Source organism: Aythya ferina, assembly GCF_964211825.1.
Source record: "Aythya ferina genome assembly, chromosome: 1".
Lineage (NCBI taxonomy): Eukaryota > Metazoa > Chordata > Aves > Anseriformes > Anatidae > Aythya > Aythya ferina.
The window spans coordinates 89,066,225-89,091,368 of record NC_140296.1 but is presented as its reverse complement, the minus strand read 5'-3'; the positions used below and the strand labels follow the sequence as shown (position 1 = coordinate 89,091,368).

General features: G+C 41.5%; 1 protein-coding gene across 1 annotated transcript in view; it reads right to left on the bottom strand.

The window, feature by feature from the left end:
• Positions 1-24,491, bottom strand: part of OTC (ornithine transcarbamylase) — a gene marked incomplete at its 5' end in the record, with an annotated part of 31,386 nt that extends 6,895 nt beyond the window's left edge. Inside the window, 5 exons of the mRNA XM_084506273.1 lie at positions 3,530-3,683; positions 8,995-9,082; positions 19,214-19,295; positions 19,918-20,056; positions 24,415-24,491. Of these exons, the coding sequence (XP_084362399.1) occupies positions 3,530-3,683; positions 8,995-9,082; positions 19,214-19,295; positions 19,918-20,056; positions 24,415-24,491 (540 nt within the window). The remainder of the gene's footprint in view (positions 1-3,529; positions 3,684-8,994; positions 9,083-19,213; positions 19,296-19,917; positions 20,057-24,414) is intronic.
• Positions 24,492-25,144: the final 653 nt, after the last annotated feature.

Here is a 25,144-nt window from a genome sequence, read left to right as displayed (position 1 = left end):
TTTGAAAAGGAACCCCCGATGCATTTGTTATGCTAAACATTTCTTTATGGCAACCATTTCTTTCTGAAAAAGAGATTTCCCTTCAGACCAGTGACATAAAAGCTAGTGGCATATGGATCCACTCTAATTACCAGTCTGGCCATCCTGCAGTCAGCTACAAGCTAGCTGATTTGGCCAGTGGCATTAATATCAATTGAATCAATGTCAATACCTGCTTTGTCCCCAGAATACAAATTGTGTGATGCTGCCCGTCAGCCCAGCTTCGCCGAACAGAAATTGAGAGCCATGGCTTCTGCCCAGGAGACTGAGAGGCAGTGGGTGGGCTCAGGAAGCGGCTGTTGTACCTCTTCAGCACAGAGAGGGACATAAAACAGCCCTCCATGTGCACAGCAGCAGCATGCCAACTTGTAGTCTTTTAAGGCCAAACCCCCACACTCTCCAAATCAGGTTGCAAAATGTTTACAACCATTTCTAGTGGGTTTTAAGTTGAGAGCAAACTCAGCACAAACCAATTTTTAGAAAGAATGCAACAGGTATGGTAAGGAAAACAAACCTGTTGGCATAATAGAGGACATTAATACTGACCGCAGTATTAAAGGGGAGAGCCCATGCAGACTGAAAACCTGTGAGGGGCTGCAGGTTGCTCAGGAAGAAGGCACTGGGCAAGAGGATGTTGAACCTGAAGGATCTCACCCCAATACTCATGACAATTTGAAGCCTGACAAGAACACCCTCAATACAGAACGAGAAAGAGACAGCCCCAGTAATAAACCCAGTAATAAAAATGTCTGGGGAATGGGCTAGAATACACTAACAAACAAACAAACTAACAAACACAAAATGCACATATGAAATAGGAATCAGAAGCCATAAGCAGGAAGACAACCTGACAAAACAAACCAGGAAACAAGGCAGAGGAAGTTCTTGAAGAAGATGCAAGAAAGCGTCTGGAAAAATTAACAAGATTTAGAAAATGGAGGAATAAAGATGTGCTAAATGTGAAGAGGGCCAATATGCCTGTAGAGCCACAGTGAAAAACACCAAGGGAGATTAAAGAAGAGAAAAAAGTACATTTTGGGTGTGTACTGACAGCAGGGAGAGGCCAAATACAGGCAAGAAAGTATTTACAGAGATAAAGAAGAGGCATTTTTAGGAGAAATCAGCTGCATAAATTCTGTAGCCATATGTAAATATAAGGCTATCAGTCTGTGCCACTATTGTATTTTGCATGCATGCATAAATCAAATAAATTGCTTTTGCATTGCAGAAAATCAGTCCGAATGTTATATATGAATTTCTAACTGATTTAAAGAATCGGTGGTGCTATTCAACATCCCCATATTAATCTTCTTGCAGGGAGTGCTCAGATAACATCTTCTTACCCTGCAGAGAATCCCATGAGAAGTTTGATTGCGGTAAGCACCAACTAGACCCTGTGGCTCCCACTTCTTCAAGTGTTAATGCTACTTCTGTGAACTGGTAAAGTTCATTACACGAGTGAAACGCTGTTTTATTAGGTGCTGTAAGACCAGCCTTCTTCACCTCAGCATACTGTGCAGAAAAGAACAAAGGCAGCAGAAGGGCAGAAAGGAAAAGAGCACACGGTGCCAACACCTGCAGTGCGCTGCTGGGAGCTGCCTCCCTGCCTCCTGGGTAAGAAAGCAAGAGTGTAAAGTGCAGCATGCCCTCTGCAAGGTGGGCAACTATCCAGCTGCTCAGACAAACTCTGAGCTTAAGAACATGATGGAAAGGTCAGGGGAGAGATAGGAGTGGTTGGAGGAAACAGTGCTCTGCTAGCAGGTTGACTGGGAAAGTGTTGCAAATTTTAAAACGCTTCCATGGCTGTCCAAAAGCAAAGTCACTCCCGGAGACCTCAGTGAATGCTCAGTTTATCACAATACCTCTCCACGTTGGATGTTTCTTTTTGAGCATCAGCTGTTATAATCCTGTTTCCTCATCATGTCAAATGGGCAGGGACACTTATTCCAAAAACTCCCTCCGCAGTGCTTGATGTAACAAGGATGTAACAGTGGCTGCTGCTGCTGCTGTCCTGGGTATTCCAACCAAGGGAAAGCCCACCCTGCTGGGGCATGTTCACCTGGAGCTTCTACAATTTCTGCCCTATTCAGGGACACAGTAGAGGAGAAGCTAAGGATGATCAACAGGGCATCTACTCATTCTGCCAATCTCAGCAGGTTTCTCCCAAATTCAGTGGAGAAAGAGACACAACTCTAGAGGGTAACTGAGATGCTCAGCAGCCTCCCTTCATTGACAAGAGATGCAATACAGGGCAACAACACTGAAGTTTGGTGCCGCAGTCAGTGGCATGAACAAGAGCAGTAGATGAAACAAGATTTACTGGCAGAGATACCAACAGTTATGGAGCCTAGGAGTCACGATTACTGGTGAAACTTGCTGTTCTCAATTGTTAAAATGCTAATAACCAAGGTGTTTGTAGGACAGAACCTCCCAAAACACAGTGATAATATCCATCAGTATTACAGCTGCACAGTGTTTAAATAAAAAGATGATTTACAGTGTTTGATGACGTTCTCATTATGACTTACCATCTTACATAATTTTAACAGCTCACTGAAGCTGGCTCAAAGTAATCTCCCACATGTATGTATCCTGAGGTATGCAAAGCATTTTAATCTCAATTTCACTTTTTTTTTTTTTTTTTTTGCTAGATCTCTTCCATATACCAAATGTCCTATAGGAGAGTCTTTGACAGCTGAGAAACACAGCTGAATGAATCAGGAAATTATTCTAACCCTCCTTTTTTCAAGCAGTGTGATTCTTATTCATTCAGAAAGCAAACAAGGTCAGAAGAGTTCATCAACGTTGTCAACCAGCCCTGCAGTACACCAATATTTTTTAATAAGCTAGTTCCTCAATTGATTGTAAAACAGCATAGTCCTTCTGTTCACAGATAAACATCTGGCATTCTATGTGTAAAATGTCATCCAGCTGTCAAACCAAATATTTCATTAGATTAGAGCTACAAAATATGATCTTTGTTAACTGTTCTTTGATGTGAGCAAAGTTTAAATAGGTTTAAGAGCCTGAACATTGGGGATTTGCACCGGTAGCATTAACTGGCTTTTCAAAGTAAATTCAAAGCAATTTCCCAATATATGGATAACGACTCCTTTTACATTGTTCATGGGTTATGGAAGCATCAAGAGTGAACTACTGAGTCTCTTAAAGTCAGTAGCAAAACTTCCCTTAGCGTTGGTTAAGCCAGCATCTCACCTTTATCTTAGTATTTAACCCTCCCTGCACATTTTTAAAATTGCAGCCTAATTCCAATGATTAATTTTATGCTTAATTTTATGCTTAACTTCAGTACCACTACAGCAGGTAGGACTAAGTAATTGTTTTAAATTAAAAAGTTTCTTAATTATATTCCTGAATAAAGATCTGTTTAAATAACAAGTGTCATGCAATTACCACTTAGAAAAACCTAGGACTAAACAGTTTTGAACCTGACTTTCTCAGTGTTATTAAGCAGGGATTATATTGTTACCTGAAGAGTTAGGTAATCAGCTAAAATCTGTAGAGGATGATATAAATCAGACAATCCATTGATTACTGGGATTGTGGCTTCTTTCGTCATTAGGTCCAGATCATTATGCTTATAAACTCGAGCCAAGATTGCATTTGTCATACTGGACAGCACCCTAGGGGACAGCAGAAGATATCCAAGTCAAACATAATAAATACATCCCTTTTGCACCCTTCAATGTGCAGTGCATAAATATTAATGAGAAGTGGTAATGAATCAATTTTTTTTTCAGCTTTCTGAATAATGTATGATGCCTGCATAAAGCACTTAAATGCAGATATTTAACAAGCTGCTAATAAGCAAGCAGTTTTACTTATTAACAGACCATAGCAAGTAAATGAAAACTACTGCTGTTTCTCTTCAGCTTTTGATTGTAGCTACAGATAGAGCATCAATAAATGTTATGTTACGTTAATAAATGAACTAAGATAAGAGATTGCACAACAATGTAATACTTGAAGAATTCGATAACTTTAGAGGAGATAAGATTTTTTGAGTCTTTCATCGAAGAACAAATGTAGTATTGACTGGATATTACAGTGCCTCTGCATGGTATCTTGACCTTTGTGAGGATTAGGACTACAGATCTGTCTTAGATCACCACAGTCATTTACTGATCTTAACAAACATGGGAACAGGAGGCCAACAATACCAGCCTGTTCTTTCTCCTATCTATATATCTGTATATTGACACTCCTGATATCAGCACTAAAGTAATGTCCAAGTTTGAAACTCATTATATGGATAGGGGCATGCAGGATTCACTGTGCCACTCTGGCTTTAGCCTCGTTTGCCAAAGTGTGAAAGAGTCAGAGATTAGCATGGTAGATTAGCATAGCATACTCAGTGTGCTCTGAATTCTTTAGATAAATTAAACATGGATTGTGGCTCTGCATTTCTGTTTTAATCAAGCCCTGAAGCATGACTTTGAAGTAGCATTTTGTGTGCTTTAATGTTATCTTTAATAGGACCTTAAAACAACAACAACAAAAAAGAAGAGACTGGAGAGAAGACTGTGAAAAACTGTTGCAGTATTTCTTTCTGTTTAGCCAGAAAGGATTCTGATACCTCCTCAGGTGGAAATATAGCTGTTAACCACATGGCCTTTACACAGACAAATTTCCTGATTAAGTAAGTCAGTAACAATTTTTTTTTATACTGACATCAGACATTCCTTACACAAGCAAAACTCTTAAAAATGTTACAAGATTCCCAGTAGAGCTCTTTCTGAAGGAAAGACTGCTGATAGCAGCCACAAGTGTAAAGGAGGAACTGAACAAACTATTTACTGATTGTAAGCTATTGGAACACCGTCTGTGTGACTATTTCTTCCTGGCTCGTGATTTCTATTATTTTGTTTGTCTGGATTCTTTTATTCTAGCTTGAAGCATATGGCTTTGGAAAACCTGTTCTGAACTAGCCATCAGAGATATGATGCATGACCTCTGTTGTTAGCCATCTAATAGGTGTCCACCCTAAACAAGAAATATCTAGTTCCACTTCAGACAAGGAAAAGAGGCAATCACATTGAAAAATTGCCCATTTATCTTGGACATTTTATAGGATATTAGGTCAGCTGACTCCTACCTCACATGACAGATAAGGCATTTCAAGAAGATGGTTCCTTTACAGGGTATGGCAGTAGAGGAAAATCAGTCATAATCAATGACAAACTAGTGAATACTGCTGCATTTCCATCTTTACCCTGTTGAAAGTAGGTACTAGAATTATTGGGCTCCTACCAGAAAGACATCAGACTGTTCTTTTTCTAGCATTTCTAGATATCATATCTCATAGGAGGAAGTCCAGATGGAAACTGGGATAATCTTTCATGAAATCAAAACCAAATTAAATCCAGCCAAAAATCTAGACCTTATCTGATGAAATGAAGTCTCTTGTAAGCAAAACAATGTAAAGGAAACCCTATAAGTCTGGAATTGCATAGTAAAAAAGATCTAGTTAGAAAAAAGTCTTTAGTGAAGATGAAGTTTTGGAAGGTGAGGGGGAGTAAGCATAGGTTTATCAGGAGATTTTGCATTTGATGGAGTTATTAAGGTTCCTATGCTATCACCGGCTACAAGTTTTTGTTTGTTTGTTTGTTTGTTTGTTGTTTGTGAGCCTATAAATTTAACCTTCACAATCCCAGAGCTTGTAAATGTATGAGTACATTGGAATGCTATGTATGAATCTTTTCAAAATAAGTTTTATTTCTACCTAGAAAAGCTGTGAAGTTTTGCTCAGCTGTATCCCCCATGGAATTCAAAAATAAACAGAAATAAGAATATGTCTTTTGATGTTACCTCTGAACTTTTTAACCCAATATTGTGATTTTAGAGCATTTGTGTACTTTTGGGGTAAAATATCGTTATCCAGAGTTTGGAGTATTCTACGTATTTTTTGAAAGTATGTATCAGTTCAAAAGGTTTAATTTCCTGAAAAGACTACTTCATTGTCATTGATAGTAGTAAAGAGGCATGTTGTAGACTTGTTCTTAGTAAGAAGTAAACCCACCCACCATAGATGGAGAGATTCATCCCCTGATAATGCCAATGGACTCGTACAATCATCCTAGGAGCTCTTTATTACTGCCACTGAATGTTATGGCCACTGAGCTATAGTGGTGCACAACAGAACTTCTCTACACTGGAAAAAACAGATGCAATACTTATATTTCATTTCACGTCGTGGATCACACATGCTAAACACTGAAAGGCTTAGAGCTCCTTAATGGGTAGTAACTTTTTGCTACTGTGTCAGTGTAAATGTAAATGACTTGCGAAGCATGGAAGAACTGTATTATGACCAAGTAATAAGTCACTAAAAATATGTTCATAGCAGAAATGCTTTCAACCCTTACCTGCTGAAATTATAATAAAAAACGTGGACTTTTATAACTCTGTGTCCCCTTTGCTTTAAGTCTCAATCTTAAGTACTTCTAAGGCCTTCAGAGCCCTAGACACAAAGCTGTAAATATTTTAAATACCCTCTGGGTTTACTACAAGCATTGTTTTTTTATTCTCACATTAACTGAATGAGGTTGGCATGTCATCCTTCATTCACAATATATGCCAAGGAATTTATAATCAGGTTGTTCTTTTGGGTAAACTACTCAGTCTTGATTATGCAAAGTCAATAATAATTCCACTAATGAGAGCAGGACTGAAGCAGAGCACGTGGGGCTCTGTAGTGACTTGGGAAAGCCTTCTCTCCGCTGTCATAGGCAAGTGCTGTGACTCAGCAGAGCAGAAAAATCCCCAGGTCAGGGTCTTGAATAGCAACTTGACCTGGAAGAGGGAAGCAGTGACAGGGAAAAGGTGGGGTGAGGGCTTGCACGGGAAGTGGGAGCTTTCTCTACCAAATGGAGACTCCTCTGGAATGGCTGGAAGATCTGCTTCTTTCTGCCTTTTGCCTTATTTCTTGGAGTCTGTCCATCTTTCCTCTTCCATTTTGCTTGTGCAAGCAAAGGTCATTCAAGATACTGCAAACCAAAGATTTAATGGCCCTTTATTACCCTATTTTGGAAGAAAAAGAAAAAAAAGGTCTACAGAAGACGTGTCCTTTTGTGGATCAGAACAGGGTTGGATTGGCCATAGGGTTGGTATGTGAACAACAGAGAACCTCCAGACAATGGCACTACATGTCTGGTGCAATGGTGCTTGGAGAGGTTGTTGCAGAGGATCACTCTACAAGGGCCCTGACCACATCCTTCTCCAACCTGGAGGTTGGAATGAAAAAGAGGGGAAATCCTTTGAGAATAATACTTCTATCACTTAGGGGGAGCTACCTTTAATATGTCTTCCATTCAACTTTAATATGACAGAATAATTAAACTGGGGCAATGTGCCATGATGTATGAAGAATTTCTTTTGAGGGGATGTGTTTGCATCCCCTGGCAGCTCTACTGAACTGGCCAGGTGGATGCAGTGACCTAATATACCTCAGACTTGACTGTGAAATCTCAGATTAATCTGGTCCCTCTGTAGGCTCATGAGTTTCCGCAATTTTTGAATCACTGAAACTCATAGTTACTAAAGCAGGTCATTGGGACAGTTTCACTGAAACATCTAATGCTATAGTTGCAGCTTCTTGTGATATTGGCAGTTATATACCTAGCAGGAAGTCAGCATTTTCACGCCTCAAGAGACTGAAATTTTGACTTTCTACTATCAACACCCATATGTCCTCCACTTCAGCAGTTAAAGGCAGGAAATGAAAATTTTAAATGTTCTAGTGTTTCATATTTTTCTTACATTTTCCTTGGGTTTCCTCAGATAGAGAACAGCCACACAGTTCTCAATCTCTCCCACTAGACCGTGAAAACTGTAATACACAGCGGGGCAATGGAACCTCGTCTGGCTGATGGCATGTTTTGACTTGAGCCTGACAAACCTGACACTGCATATCTTTCACCAGAACAAAAAGGATCTTCCAGATGCTACTAACATTTCAACGGCTGAGCCTGAGAGAATCAACCCCAGGCTGCAAAAGGGCTTCCTAGAAAGAAGCACAATGCCGAGGCTGGGTGAGTCTTTAACATATGGAGGGCTCTGAAAAATAGAAAGGGCATCTGCAGAAGATAACCTCACGTTCTGCCTACTTTGAGCTAAGTTCTTTCCAGCTAGGGCAATGGGGATAGACTGCTAGCTACCCATTCCTGTATGCAGGTGGGACTTAGCATGATTAAGATCTTCCACAGGTGCTGATAAGAGAGTGATGCCATAGCCCAGCCTCCAAGCAGTCCTGGCAGTGAGTGTGGCAGTGGAGGAAGGCACATGGCATCAAAAATTTGCTGCAAAGTGTTGGCCAAGATCGGTGCTGCTGAAAGGGGGGGATCAGAGTGGCCTTCAGTGCTCCCTTGCAGGAGTTCACCAGCAGCTACTATAACTAGGATAAATAAAGTCTTTGCTTTCTGATTTTGTTTTTTTGATTTACCAGTCAGCTGTACTTCTGTCTCCATGAGGAGCAACAGGACAAGAAGGTTCTAGTCTTATCTGAATATATGTGCCATTATCAGTGGAGCTGTCCTACAGAGGTTTGTAATATGTTTCTGTTTGTGTGACTGTCACGCTGGTTATCACTCCACAACCAAAATTCAATAAAACTGTTTCTTGTTGTGAGATGTTTTGGAGAGCTAGAATGGTTGGACTGATGGTGTGCAGAGCTACAGTTTCTGTGAGCTGACCTGTAAATATTTAAGAATTTGGAGTGCCTTCTGATGTTTTCCATAAAGAAAATATTAACTTTGAAAAACCTGCAAGACTGGTTTCAGCCTGACCAACTACTTCCTTAAACATTAATGGTGGACTTGGCAGTGCTAGATTAAAGGTTGGACTAGATGATGTTAGAGATCCTCTCCAACATAAATGATTCTATGGTTCTGTGATCTAACAGATATACAATGATCAGCCAAGTGACATCTTACCAACCTTGCGGTATCCGTGAGACTCTCGTTAGTGCCCAGATGAATATCTTGTGTTGTAAGGAAGGAAGGATGTCCTCCAAGGAGAGCAAATCCTACAATGAGGACAAATTAAAAAAAGAAGTTAAACACCAGCACCTCATACTTATAACCAAGTTTTCATGCAAAAGGTATTCACAGCAATAAAACGAAAAGTCAGCAGGCCATCCAAATGCTTAAAGTCAGGCACCATGAGATGCAAATAAATGTGTTAGAATAAAACTCCTCAGATATGATGCTTTGCTAAAATTTCTAGGCATGAGATCTGATCTGTTTTCATAGGACCAGTCATTCAAGCTGCAAAGCTACATATTGTTGAAATATGTGGTTTCCCGTTAAGAGCTGAGTAACCCATTCATCATGCCGAATTTCTATGACGTCTACTTCAAGGGACTTTGCATCACAGAACTAGAAAGGACCATCTGAGTCATTAGGTCTAAGTCTACATCCTTGCAAGAAGTTGCAAGGATATTCACTCAGATAGAAGACCTTAAGTTTCCTCATATATCATTATAAACTTAAGCTGGGTCACAAATAACCAAGTGTCTTAAAAACAGTGATATGACAGGGACACAAGGAAAGACCTCGGGCACTGTCCATATCCCTCCACCCTGCAATAGTAAGGAATTTACAAGGTGAGACAAGGAACCAGATGGATTAGGTCTGAAGACTGAAATACGTTCCTGAACAGGAAATCAGGGAAAGACTTGAGCATCATTTAAGAATATAAAACACTTTGGGAAACTTGACAGTATTTTAGACTGACAAATCTCACACTAAGGGCAAATCTCAGGCTCCATCGTGCCTTATTTCCATCGCACCACCACAAGAAAGCTATATCACAAGCGACCAGCTGACACAAACATAGAAGGAAACAGCTTTTTTTTTTTCTTTTTCTTTTTTTTTTTTTTTTTGGATGGGCCCTGAGGGGGGTTGTCTTAGAAACTTTCACTAATGGTTTAGCACAGGCCTAGCACAGGACACAGCATCCTACCACTGGGAAAGTATGAAAAAGAGGGTTTGAACTGGGCTGTAAGTAGCTCTTTAAGGCATTTACTGTGCAGTGGGAACAGTTTTCCACATAAAAACAACCCCCTGCTAGTAGAGAAACTGTCAGGGAGGTCTTGCCTTGTCTCTAATACCTACTGTGGAGGAAATTCTGGAGAATCCTGATGTGGACACACCAACCTTGTTGAGACAAACCCTCAGAGGAATGAGCCTCTACGGAGACAAAAAGCTAGATGAAAGGCCAGGTTATTTTTATTGTTGTGAAGAGAAAGGCTGCATACAGCACAGAAGAGTGGAGATGCCCTTCTGTACCATAATGTGATCTCTTGGAGGTGCTAACTGTTTTTATTTTAAAAATTAAGAAGCAAAAAGATTAAAAGCTGCTTGGGCTGGTTGTAGCCATTAGATGGCACTGCAAACATCGTCAGGACTGCAGCCTTAACGTGATGTTTGTAAAAGCACGTCAAAGATTAAAAAATTGACCCCACAACTACTCTTCAAAAATGATCAAACCAGGAATGAACACTAAAACCTTTCACAGCTAACACCAAGCAATGAAGTTCAGGCTGCAGGTGTGGGCCGCACAGTGGGGCCCCTAGCACAGAGAAGCCCTTATTAAATTCAGTCCCATGTGGGAAGCAAGGTTGAGGTGAGGTCCTCCAATTCGGATCAGTTCAGCCAGTCTCCGGACTTTAAAATGAAACCTTGTGCTTTGATGGCCTCAATTTCCCCAAAAGTAGGATTAAAAGCAATGATGCTCCAGATCCCACCCTCAGGGCAACTCTCTGCTCCATCCATCCAGTGTATATTTATTTTTGCTAATGGGCCTGACCTTACTTTCCCTTTGTCATTATTAAGAATTGCTCCAAATCACAGTGAGACTGGATTCAGACCCAACAAACTTTTAAGAACGAAGCATCACTTATTCTACTGCTACTATTTGCTTTCAGAAAAACATTATCAATATGCTTGCTGCTTCACCCTTCTTTCTTGGTTATTCAGAAGCCTTTTTGTATTAAGGCAGTGTCCTGGTTTCAGTTAGCACAGAATTAATTTTCTTCCTAGTAGCTGGTGGAATGCTGTGTTTTGGCTTAGAATGAGAAGAGTGCTGATAACACCCCGATGCTTTAATTGTTGCAGAGCAGTGCTTATACTAAGCCAAGGACATCTCAGCCTTTGCTCTGTCCTGCCAACGGGCAGGCTGGGGGGTGCAGTAAGAGCTGGGAGGGGACAGACCCAGGACAGGTGACCCAAACTAGCCAAAGGGGTATTCCATACCATCTGACGTCATGCTAAACAATATATAGGGGTGGCTAGCCGGGGGGAGGGGGCCGGACTGCTCGGGGTTAGGCTGGGCATCGGTCAGCGGGTGGTGAGCAATTGCATTGTGCATCACTTGTTTGTACATACTATTATTACTTTCGTATTATCACCATTGTATCATCATTATTATTATTGTTATTATTATTTTGTTATTTTTTTTTCCTGTCTTATTAAACTGTCTTTATCTCAACTCACGGGCTTCACTTTCCATTTCTCTCCCCCGTCCCAGAGAGGGAGGGGGGAGGGTGAGCGAACGGCTGCGTGGTGTTTAGCTGCCGGTCGGGTTAAACCACGACAGTCTTTTTGGCGCCCAACGTGGGGCCCGAAAGGTTGAGATAACGGCAGATCTGATCAGAGTGTGTTAAACTAAAATTGGTGTAAGGATTAGACCTGCTTAATAGTCACTTGTCATGATGCTGATTGCTTTAATCACAACTCTGCTGCGCCTGTTTTCCAAATTGAGTATTATAGTACATTATTTTCCGTATTTGCTCTCTGTAGTGTTGTTTCTCCTCTCCGGGCCCTGGTTTCAGACCGTTATGGTACTAAGTGTTATAGCAATGGCTTATGAGACGATAAGATATCTGGTCATGACTCTAACTTGGTATTTATACTCAGTAACATCGTGGACTCTGTACTTTGGAAACAGCATCTTGGGAACTATTAGCAATTATACCTATTGTTTTTCTCCATTAGAGAGTCAATCTGTGGAGGGGAAAGGGGAGGATATTTTTCCTTACTTGCTTACTCTCCCTTTCTCCTTCACCACCCCTGTATCCTCCTGGGTCACTCTGCCTTCCTCCTTCACCACCCTCTTATCCCCTGAGCTTGTCACAATAGCTCTCCAAGATATTGAATATTTCTGGAATACTCAGAATACCATAGTCTTGTTGTTCTGCCTCATGAATGCACTTCAGATTCTGCTTAAAGTTAAACAACTACTTATGAAGCTCATCCGGAGATCTGCCCGGAGGCAGTATAGTTGTGGGTGGCAGGGAGTATGGGTGGATATGGGCAGGCATCTAGAGCAGTTGGCACCCCCAGTGTGTTGGAAATTCACCCCTGAACAATGGCAAAATCCTCAAAAACTGGCAGAATGCTTGAAAAAAAGGTGTAATGATTCTGGCAGTTCCAAAGTAACACAAATCATTGTAACGTGCTGGGGCCTGGCTCATGCCTATCGAGCTGCCATTGATACTGCTGTCAACTTAGTGACAGACCCTGCGGCCACTCCAAACCCTGTGACAGATCCAACGGCCACTGTGACCCCTACGGTGGATTCTGCAGCCGCTCCAGTCCCAGCTCCTGCAGCCGCTCCAGTCCCAGCTCCTGCAGCCGCTCCAGTCCCAGCTCCTGCAGCCGCTCCAGTCCCAGCTCCTGCAGCCGCTCCAGTCCCAGCTCCTGCAGCCGCTCCAGTCCCAGCTCCTGCAGCCGCTCCAGTCCCAGCTCCTGCAGCCGCTCCAGTCCCAGCTCCTGCAGCCGCTCCAGTCCCAGCTCCTGCAGCCGCTCCAGTCCCAGCTCCTGCAGCCGCTCCAGTCCCAGCTCCTGCAGCCGCTCCAGTCCCAGCTCCTGCAGCCGCTCCAGTCCCAGCTCCTGCAGCCGCTCCAGTCCCAGCTCCTGCAGCCGCTCCAGTCCCAGCTCCTGAAGCCGCTCCAGCTCCAGCTCCTGAAGCCGCTCCAGCTCCAGCTCCTACTGCTGCTCCAGTCCCAGCTCCTGCAACTGCTCCAGCTCCAGCTCCTACTGCTGCTCCAGTCCCAGCTCCTGCAACTGCTCCAGCTCCAACTCCAGCTCCTGTAGCCGCTCCAGCTCCTGTGGCCGTGTCAGAGAAACGAGCTGTAGCAGTGCAAGTTGACCCTGCAGAGGGCATTCCAACCCCTGTGGCAGACCCTGTAACAAAGTCAGAGAAACGAGCAGTAGCAGTGCAAGCTGCCCCTGTAGAGAAGGTGAAAATATGGTATAGAAATTCAAGTCGTTTAGAACGCAGAGAGTCTTCTGCCAATCCAGGTAAGGCTTCTGCCAAAACTAAGTATAGAGATGACGAAGATGATGACGACGCTGGGCCGTCAAGGATTCAGGAGGAGGAAGATGAGGATGCCGAAAGAGCAACAGTAACTACCCGAAGCCTAAACGAGCGCGAGCTACGAGATGTGCGAAAAGATTTTGGTCGCTGTATAGGTGAGCAGCTTGTCACCTGGCTGCTCCGGTGCTGGGACTCTGGAGCCAATTGTGTGGAATTAGACGGCAGGGAAGCCAAGCGGCTGGGATCCCTTGCTCGAGACGCCGGCATTGACAAAGCAATTGCAGATGGAGCACGACCCACCAGCCTCTGGAGGCGTCTCCTCTCAGCTGTGAGGGAAAGGTATCCCTTCAAGGAAGATATTTTATGTCTACCAGGCAAGTGGACCACTATGGAGAAGGGAATCCAGTACCTGAGGGAATTAGCCGTACGGGAAGTGATTTATGAGGATCCAGACCTCAAACAAACATCCACAGATCCAGATGAAGTCAAGTGTACACGACCCATGTGGCGGAAGTTTGTACGGAGTGCACCATCATCATATGCCAGCTCATTGGCAATAATGGCCTGGAAAGAGGATGAGGAACCCACAGTGGGTGAAGCGGCTAAACAACTCCGGCAGTACGAAGAAAGTCTCTCCTCTTCCTTACAGGCCTGCGTCTCAGCTGTGGAGAAACTTTCTGAAAAGGTTCACCAACTTGAAGAGAATCTATTGTCCTCCCCACCTGAACCAACCAGTGCCCACCGACCAAAGGAGAACACTTGGGAGAAACTTTCTGAAAAGGTTCACCAACTTGAAGAGAGATTATTCTCCTTCGCACCTGTACAAAGCAGTGTCTCAGCTGTCAGGGGTAGGCGTTCACCCACACAAGGAAGACGATATGGTGGGTACTCACCCCGTGCCACCCTGTGGTTTTACTTACGAGACCATGGAGAGGACATGAGAAAGTGGGATGGAAAATCTACCGCGACCCTAGAGGCACGGGTACGTGAGTTGCAAAAGAAAACAATCAGGAAAAAGGGATTCTCCGAAAAGTTTGCTGCTCCAACTTCCAGCAGACAGTCCTTCAAACACAGAAACGAGGAAGATTCTGACCAGGATTAGGGGGGCCCTGCCTCCAGCCAGGGGGAGGAAAGGGACAATCGAGTTTATTGGACTGTGTGGATTCGATGGCCTGGCACATCACGCGCACAGAAGTATAAGGCTTTAGTAGACACCGGTGCACAATGTACTATAATGCCATCGAGCTATAAAGGACCAGAGCCCATCTATATTTGTGGAGTGACAGGGGGATCTCAGCAGTTGACTGTATTGGAGGCTGAAGTGAGTCTGACTGGGAATGAGTGGGAAAAGCACCGCATTGTGACTGGTCCGGATGCTCCATGTATCCTTGGCATAGACTATCTTAGAAGAGGATACTGCAAGGACCCAAAAGGGTTCCGGTGGGCTTTTGGTATTGCTGCCTTAGAGACAGAGGGCATTAAACAATTATCTACCTTGCCTGGTCTCTCAGAGGACCCCTCTGTTGTGGGGTTGCTGAGGGTCGAAGAACAGCAAGTGCCAATTGCTACCACAACTGTGCACCGGCGGCAATATCGCACCAACCGAGACTCCCTGATTCCCATCCATAAGCTAATTCGTCAATTGGAGAGCCAAGGAGTGATCAGCAAGACTCATTCACCTTTCAATAGTCCCATATGGCCAGTGCGAAAGTCTAGGTTTAGGTTTCCCCAGATACTTTCACCTTCTCTCTGCAGCTTAGCCACAAACACTGCATTTATGGGAATGTGCATGCAAACTGGTGCCTAGACATTACGGCCTCTTTATTCAATGCCAATTTTTAAGTCAAGATCTCATGGATGAAAAGTTATAGGTAGTAACTTTTCCTGACAGATTTCTTGTTTGTTTGTTTAAAGTTATATGATAATGTCAGTGGTTTATCCCAGGAAGTTCCTCACAATACAACAGCTCTGCACTTCAGGCTTCTAAATGAGGACACTTTGGTTGATGTTTCACAGTCCAGGCAGACTCCCATGGACAGGTTCTGTTTTCTATAAGTGATGCCCAAGTAGATAAAGAGGAATCTGGACACTTATTCAGAATTGCCAGGCGTCAGGCAGCCTAGTCAGATCCGCCACCTGGAGTCTGTGTACATAGCAGAGTCCTAATGTGTTGGGTTTCTGCTCATGAACTGGCCATCTGTGCAGGGCCTGAGAACATATTTCCTCCCAAAACTTTCCATCTGTAAATATAGGAGCTCTGCGCTCTAGCTGCTGTGTAGTTGCAGGGGAAGTATCCATGCTTTAGACTCTTTCATCCAGACTACTGACAGGAAAAAAAAAAAAAAAAAAAAAAAAAAAAAAAAAAAAGACTTTTGAAGATATTCAGCAAAAAAGCACACTCCGGAGTGCTATGTTAAACTGCAAGATCTAATCCTCTTTGTTGTTGCAATCTGGTTATATCCAAAGCCACTTGCTAAGTGTTTATATGGATCTCGGTATCTTCAACAAACCACTGTAAATGTTCATACTGGGGAGACAGAATAGATTATTATCTCATTACCAAACTTCTTACTGCTGTTAGTTTGTAAATAATGGACAGTTTTATGTCCCAGGCTGTGGTATTATTGATCCCACTTATGCAAATGCTTTTACTGAGGACATGACTTCTGGTGGTTGTACAGACCTGGGTTAAATTTCCATTCCAACCTGTTGATGCTACATTGGGTAAGTGGGCCAAAGAGAATCCTCTTGTTAATACATTGGATACACATTTATGTGGCTGCCTTGCTATCACCAGGAGCCATATACACCCATCTTCTCAAACTCAAAGGAAGGATCCTGTTTTATATTTCAAGAATCTAGATTTAGATTTGTTAGTTTCCTCACTGCCAGGATGCTTGCCTCCCTGCAGGATATACAATCTACCAAGTATCTTTCAGTTTAGACTGATAACAAAGAATGTTTCTAGCTAACAATTACAGGAGCATTCCTAAAGCAGAAGCCTGAAACCCAATAATCATTTTTAAAGTGACCCCTCTAACTGGAGAGTAAGCTAAAAGAGTGCTCTTGCCCACTTTGTAACGTAGCCAAGCTAAACAACACTAGCCACTCTAATGAAAAAACATACTATATATTCCTGCCATGTAATATCATCCCCACTACATTAGAACATGCGAAGTGATGCAATTATTTCTGTGACAGTATGTAGTAGCCTTCAGGCATTGCCTTCATCTTCTCCTCACTCCCATGGTAGGAGGCGTGAGCTGGGAGTAATTCTGATGAAGCAAGTGGCAGCAAACCTCTATAAACCTGTCAGAAGGAAAGAAGGTACATAGGGATTTTCTGCCTGCATTGTTGTAACTCTGTTTCTTCCTTGTGACATACTGTCTACATTCAGTGTCTGTGAAAGGATGGGATTTATTCATAATTTGCTAGCTAAAATGTAACTTAAGCTGTTTATTTTAAGAGTACCACTGACAAACAGAATACTTTACAACAAAGCTATAACACAAACAGGCATTCACCTTTATGCCATACCTGAGGATGTTTATTTTACAAGTAATATATGACCATGTGGAATACCTTTGTTTTCAAAAAGTATGCAAGATCTTATACAGAATGGGTGTGAGATTCTGACTGCAAACAAATGACATTTACCAGTATAATAGCACAGATGTCACATTTCCCAATATAATAGCCAGTGATAGCAATAAATACAGTAGGTGTTGTAAAACTGGATTTACTTTACCAATAGCCTGTGGAAGTTATATGTAGTTCTTCATCAAACTTACAAGACCACTACTATTCTAAAAATGGTAAAATAATACGGGTTTCAGAAATACGCTTTAAGACAAGATTACATTTGTTCAACAGGGTAAAGGGACCATGGATTATGCCACAGGGACCTATACATTATTCAGTACAGTCCCACTGTCATAAGAAAAAAATATTTTAGAGACACAGTATATTGGAAAAGCAACTTCAGCTGTTCTGTTATATTATAAATCCATGTTTATTTGTTTTTCAAGAATGGAGTTCTTCAGAGGCATAGAGACAGCAGGACTTCTGAAAGGACTTCCACAGTGTTCAGATATGGCAGCAATCTTCTAGACACTGCATAGAGCAGATATTGCAACCAGCTTTTTCCCAGTTTCTACTCCTTTAAATTGAAACACATTGATTTTTCTCTAATTGTTCCTGCAAGTTTGTTCAGATCAATCTGACCACCAGAACTTTGTCCCACAACTGACCTCTTACAACATCTCGAAGGTGCAGCTTTTGGGAAAAGCTATTTGAGATGACTCCTCTATTTTATAAGCAAACATTCCAATCCACTTCAATGCACAGTCCCACTGGGCATAAGATAATTGGCAAGAAATGAGCTTATTCAGTGATAAGGAACACATGTGACCCCGCATTGTTTTCAGCTATAAATTACAAGGGACAATTTGTGTATAACAAAAAGTAGGTGAAATACATAGATTCCATGGACAGAAAAAACTCGAGTCTGCCTTTGAAACAATGTCTTAGGCTTAGTGGACTTAAGACCAAATAACTGAAGGTGTGAAGATAATGCACAGAAGTTAAACTGCATTAAACTCCCTTGTGGAAGCTCTCACTCAGAAACAATTTGGTTTTATTTCATTGGAGCTTAATCCTTCTTGGATGATTTTATATGCATTAGCTCCCATCCTTAAGCTAATTCATCTGAACTTTCCTGAGCTTCTTTCTTCCATAAGCCTTCCAAAGCCAAGGACTAAATAGTGCTTCCCTCTGAATACAGAAGCAAGAAGGATAAACAGATTCAGAGAATTCATGATTACCTGCCATTATAAGTATGTCAGGCAGCAAGGAAATGGCCTAAAAACTCCAGTATTAAAAGGCAGGTTGCCCTTACAAAGAGGGAACACAAGTTAGAAACACATTCATCTAGAGAAAACAGAAAGGAACAACAATTCTACATAAAGACCAGGATGAGCAGGTAAAGGCCTGTGCTATATGATATGAAGGCAAAATTAGAAATGCTTGCAGATGACCCATCTTCTTCCTCGCATTATTTTTACCTTTTCCTTTATGTCTTGTAAAGAAATGTGAATACTCAACGAGTTTTCTGTCCCTTAACCTATGAGAAGCTTCTTCTCTGATAAGTAAAAATGTACCCCAAATGTCACCAACTCACAGTTATTCCTGGTTTTCCTGGCACCATGCAAACACATGAATAAACGATTTCAGTAGTTCCACTGACTTCAGAGCAACTACCATGTAAATAAAGATATGCATGTGTTTCAGTGTTTGCAGGACTGTATCCTAAGAATAGTGTTCCAGTGCTTCATCTTATTAGCCTAATACCATTGAGTCTCCATCGAGTTATCTTCCCATGTAGGTAATCATGTTAAATTTCTTTTTTCCCTAACACTATCAAGGCATTACTGTGATTCCCCATCTAAACACATACTCTGAAATGTGACAATGGTAATGAATAACACACTTGAAAGATATTTACTAGAGCTTCCACAAGATGTAATTTGTGATGCCTACTGAAATTTATGTTGGGAACTGTGCATATTGGTGAGAACTTACATCAGAAACGTTCACTTTAACCTGTTGCTTGATTTCTGGTCTATCATGTGTTGGAATGATCTGGTGAAATTTCAGTGGCCATTAGTATGCCAGGTGAAACACCGTTAGCTACCATTCTTTTCCTATTTTTGTTTTAAAACATTATGTGTCTCTTAATTAAAAACTGCTAGATACAAAATTATCTGGTGTTTTTCAGTGTAATACTCACAGTATACAATTTCAAATAAAACGCGGCTGTGCCATTGCTCTGATATACCTGTTTCTGCAGATAATCTCGTTCTTGTACTTCTCTTCTCAAAAATCATGGCCAAAGCTTTTCCTTGCATTAAAGGTAAGTACTGGAAAACAGGAGTTGAAGGCATTTCAATTTTATAGTCATTATCAATTTTCCACTGTAAAAATACTTCTTTTACATTTTAATTCAGCATTAGAAAATTCAAAACTTTAAAAAAAAAAAAAAAAAGAAAAAAACAAAACAAAACACAAAACCACATAACTTTATTCCTCTGCCCTTCAAGAACATCTAGCAACAGAAAAGGTTAAAGAGAAAGATCTAATTATAGGGGCACAAAGACACTGCATTTCGGCACCCAAATTGATCTCCCATTAAGGAGAACTGTTACTAATTTTATTCCCATGCAATACAGGGAACTGTCTTCTATTTCCTACATTAAGTGCTGCATATACACCATGTGTAAACGGATGAGATTGGCCAATAACAGGGCCAGCCATGCAACACTGCTTAACTTTTTCATTTGCAAAGTCTTCTGCAGTATTTAAAGAATATCTCTGGACATTTTACAGGAATGTTCTTTGATCTGCAGTATGTGGTTCACAGTATTAAAGAGCTTAGATGATGATGTTTCAGACAAGCCAGCTAAATTGCCAATTCCCAATATCTTTCAAAATGATATTTATTTCAACATCTGAGTGACCTAAATGTCAGTTGGAGGATTTTACCTCTCTTTTGTGCTTTATCCTGTGTTTCAGGTCTGAAGCCATCCACAGCAAATGCTTCAGTTCATCAGCTGTGTAGTTCTGTAGAGTAAGGAGGTCGCGACCTTTCAGGTTTACATTCATTTGAGCTGGTGGCCCACGCCTGTGTCAAAAGAACAAAAAAATATACTTTTGGCATTTGACACAAAATTGTACTCGTGTTAAAGCCAATGAACAAGTAGCTGAGATCTGTCTTGCTCCCCTCGTTTGACCCAGCTGGTTCAGCTTGATGGACTGCCTTAACTGGTTTCAATTACTTCTGTCACGCTGGCACGACATGCCACCATGCCGTATATTGATCACCACAGTAACAGCGTCTCAAATTGTATTATGCACCTCACATTAGATGTAGCTTCTTTTGCCTTCTGATATGTGTATGACTTGACCGTGTGCTGCCTAATCAAATAAAGCCAAACACATAGCCACTCAGGGCTTGGTGAAATGGCTTACGAGGAGACTGTAAAGCAGTCCTTTGGAGCACAGAACATCGAGGAACTGGTCTTGGTGTTCTCTTTCCCTTACACAACATAATTTCTGCTATTTTAGGTGAGGTGTATTAATGAAACAGTTGAGTCAAAGCCCATGTTTCCATTGGTTTGAGATTAATAACAGAGTGACAGATTAGCCCCTTCTCTAGCACTGTATCTACAGCCCTCCTTCGTGTAACACAGCTTGCACTGTACTCTTGCTGAAGTTTTGGATGGGTGCAAGCTAAACATTTTTTTTTAATTAAAAGCAGCATTTTTGAACTGATCTGATGGAATGGAGTACAAAACAATGATGCAAACAGCTGCTTCTGCAGCTGCTGGTTTTGTATTTCCAAGTAGGTTCCCCCTGAGCTCACCTCCGAGGCCAGGCTCAGCTACACCACCTGCCCATTGCCGTGCTTCTGAGCCCACAGTTAGGAAAATTCAGGAGAATATACTGTAATTTCTGTTCATTCTTCTGTTAATTCCAATGAATAATAGCTCAGGTAGTGGATAGGCCTATGTGGCTTCTAAAGATTTTGGTGTTGATTAAATCTGAAGGAATGGGCTTTTGGGGCAGAATTCTGTTGTGTAGGCTCAAATTGAAACTGGACAGGGAAGACAGCATCTCTTAAACTAATAGTACCAAACATTATTACTGTTAATTTGACATCACAGTACAAATTGCACGACTTTTCAAATCACGAAGCAGAATTTTTTCCTTTAATTGAATGTTGTGTCTTTTCTTTCTGGACACCCTTAAGAGTTCTTTAGATAGACATTATACCACCACTATTATTAAGAAGAGTTTTTTCACAGTGAAAAGGATTATGTGTAACAGCAGGAACATGGAGAATATGGGAAGAAGTAGCACATGAAATACAGATGCCCTGGTGGTTAATTTTGCTGGAGCTCAGTACATGCTGTCATATATCAGGGTAATGTGCTCCAGAGATTATGGAGACTGCCGGAGGATCCACCACTAAGCTAGCTGAGCATAAAGCATCACAAAGGTTCCCTTCAATGTGTACGATCTGTCTCTGCACAGGTCCTCAGACTGCAGAAGGGGTGCACTTCTATGGAGCACTGTTCAGATAAATTCAGATAAGGTAAGATAAGATTTCTTGCTTTCTAAGTTTAGAGAGATGTTGCCCATGTATTTTCTTACAGTGTTGCTGAAAATTGATTCTCAAGTGAAATGCAATCTGAATTGTATGCACAACTTCAGTAACACGCATTTGTCAGTAACATTTAAAATAATAATTTCCACATTTCCAAGACATAAAGACTAGTGTTCACACCACTACAATCATTAGTAAAATGAAGTTACATATTTTTCTCTAAGTGTTATCTTTCTGTTTCTATGCCTGCCTCCAAACTGAAGTAAACAACTCAGAAACAGTTAGCAAATGCCCAAATGCCACATTTTTTAAACTGAAGTGGGTATTACAGAGCTAGCAAAATGGTCTCTTGTACTTCTGTCTTTGATAACTTCAGAATAGAATATGCCTGGCATTAGAAGAAAGGTTGGGCATTTATGCATCAGGTAGCTTCCACCATTGCTTGAAAAACAGGCTGCTAATGAAATCTAGTCCTTTGAATACTGAGGCTGTATCTTAATATTCAAATCAATGTATATGACTTCAATATGTGCATTCTGAAGTTTCTGTGCATTCTGTAGTTTCATGAATGTGACCTTTTAAAAATATTTTTTCAGAAGAGGGATTTGCTGCTGTGTCCAGTTTGGGGGAATGACAAAATACTCACCCTGTTTTAACATCTCTGCACTTGCTTGCTGCTTGGTCACTCTGTTCTCCTTTGCTGCATCATTTCCACTTAACAGAACGTGCCAAGTTGGAAAGAACCCACAAAGATCATCAGGTCCACAAAGGACCACTCAAAAATCAAACCTGTGAACCTGTGATGGCTATGACCAATGACTGCACTGCCATTCAAGTGTTTTTCAGTAATTCCCAGAATAATCTCCATAACATTACCTGGCTCTGAAGCGAGACTCACAGGCCTGTAATTACCAGGTTCTCCTTTCTTGCCATTCTTGAAAATTGGGACAACATTTGCCAGCTTCCAGTCAACTGGGACCTCTCCAGATTCCCAAAACCATAGAAAAATAATTGAGACAGGTCTTGTGATGACACCAAACAGCTCTTTGAGTGCCCTGGGACAAATCTTGTCAATCCCTCATGGACTTAAATGCATCCAGATGAATGGATGGTTCTGTTTTCAGTCTTCAGTGCTTCTGCTCCCTGAGTTTCTAATGGCAACCTACAATTGCTTGAAGGGAGTTACGGAAATTGCCTAGTCTGCCTCTCAAGCAGCAACATCTGTTCACAGGTCTTGTTTTACCACTTGGCACCACTAAAAAGTGTATTGAGTAGTACCTACCACTAACTTCTGCATTAGTAGACAGTGAAGCACTAAAATTGTTTATCCAGAAAGGATCTGGTATTACCATCCTTGGAGATTTTCAAGACTTGGCTAAGCAAAGACATAGGTGACCTGATCAGCTGTTGTCAAACTACAAGAAAGTTGGACTATGGATCCCTTCCTGATCAATGTGTTCCCATCATGATTCTGCTTTACTGCTATGACCTTCAGAAATGTGTTCTCTTCCCTTGTCCCCAACCTCGGAAACAAAGGCAGAAGTGGTCAAATGAATTGCAGTTAAGGGGCATGAGACAACAAGCCAGAGTTAAAATGTAACAGGCAGAAATGCAAGGTCAAGCAGCTGCACATTTCCTTCTGAGCAGGGATAGAAATTACTTTGGGTTACTAGCATATAGATTGAAATATATTATGTTATCTTGTGATATCAACCATGGTGTGCTTAACTTGTAATGTTCATAAGATAGTGATGATTGATAGTTTATGCCAATGTTATGATATAGTGTAAAAAAAAAAAAAAAAAAAAAAAAAAAAAGACAGCATTATACAGGGAGCTTAATAAATTGGATGATTTTTGAAAACCAGGTTTACTGGGTTTACCACAGTTGTTTTCCACACCTGCTTTTCTATCATTGCTGCTAAACAGAGAAAGTTCCCACTGATTACCAGCAGTGAAAATCCATAAATCCATTGAAGAAATTATCACCCAGGCTTCAGGACAACTCTAAAACTGTCACAAATAAACCAAAGAACTCAGAAAAGGTTTGTTTCATTTCTTGTAACATAGAAATTATACATAAAAATGCCATTGCACACTAGAATTTCTGTTTATATGAAATTCCTGTATACTGCTTTCTAACACTAATCATTTGTTACAAATGCTGTGAATATTATTCATATTGACACCAACACAAAAATAGATAGATGTGGCATTAAGTTTCAGGCCTTTAATTTTAACTTGATTCTTGAGATGTGACAAGCATTAGAAACAGCTTACTGAAACAGTGTCGTAGAGGTACTTTTCTGAAGCCACAGGGGAGGGGCAAGTTGATGTGGTTGAAGAAAGAATCTAAGTGAGGTTACACAGATGTGTCTCCTTGGTTAATTTTGAATCCCATATCACATAATGCTTTTCCTACGTACCTCAAATGTACACAGAAATAATAATAACAAAAAAACAGCTCTGAAGCTGATTCACCTTGCAGCTTCAAGGAGATAATCCACACTCCCCCCTCCCCTCCCAGTATTGATCATGATAATTGTCTAAACACATAAGGATTTCCCATGCTTTATTTAGATCTTTATCATTTACAGTACCTGCAGTGCACACTGAACTCAAGAAGAAACATTTTTTCTTGGTTTTGGAGCTAAATCCCATGGAAAGAATTAACAAGATTTCACAAAACATAAAAAGGAAAAATCCTCCAGTCTCATGAAGACTCAAAGCTTGCTGCCTGAGAAGGCAAAAGGGCACTAAAAATGCTAGCAGAAGCCTATATCTCTCACTCCTCCACAGAATTCAATTGCTTTTGTCTCCAGTTTTCTGATTAAATGTCACTGAATGCCAGACAAAAGAAAAGGATTAACTTACCAAAAATGTCGCAGCAGATGCTTGTTGTTCCATGTTAATTTTTTAATATGGAAAAAACTCCTCAAATTAAAAAGCATCTTCCTTTCACAGTAGATTTCTCTCCGTCCTGCAATCAAAGTTAACAGAAATGAAGTTGTGTGAAGCAGCCACTGTGCAACTGAGGATACTATGAAGAACAGACAATCTTATCTTCGATTTTTCCAGCCTGGGCCGGGCCTGGTCAGGGCTCATATTGAATCTTTTCCTTGGTTAGATAAAATTCTACAGATAAAGGCTTTTCACAGGGTCCATTGCACAACTCACAGCTTGTGCTCTTCTGTCTGGGACCATCATATTACAGCTTGTGTCAATAGCACATTGTAGCAATTTCATGTTTGTCAAATATCTGTGCAGGAACATGTCCTAACAGAAACAAAAAAGCGAAGGAATAACTGTTATGGCACAAGAAGAGCAGGGCAGCTTCTGGGGGCTGAGCCTATGGGGCTCCCTATGGGGTTGGTAGGCAGCCAGGGCCCATCCCACCACCCCATCAGGAGCAAGGCAGCTGGTGGCAACGGGACAGCCCCAGCCCTGGCACCAGGCAGCTCTGGTGTGGCCAGCTCTATGGGGCTACTTGCACATGAGATGAGCCTCCCACATCTTGCGGAGAGGTGGCTGGTGGTGGCTCCTCACGGTGGCACAAGTGCTGATCTCCTCTCCAGAAGGGACAATGTGAGATCTGCATACCCAA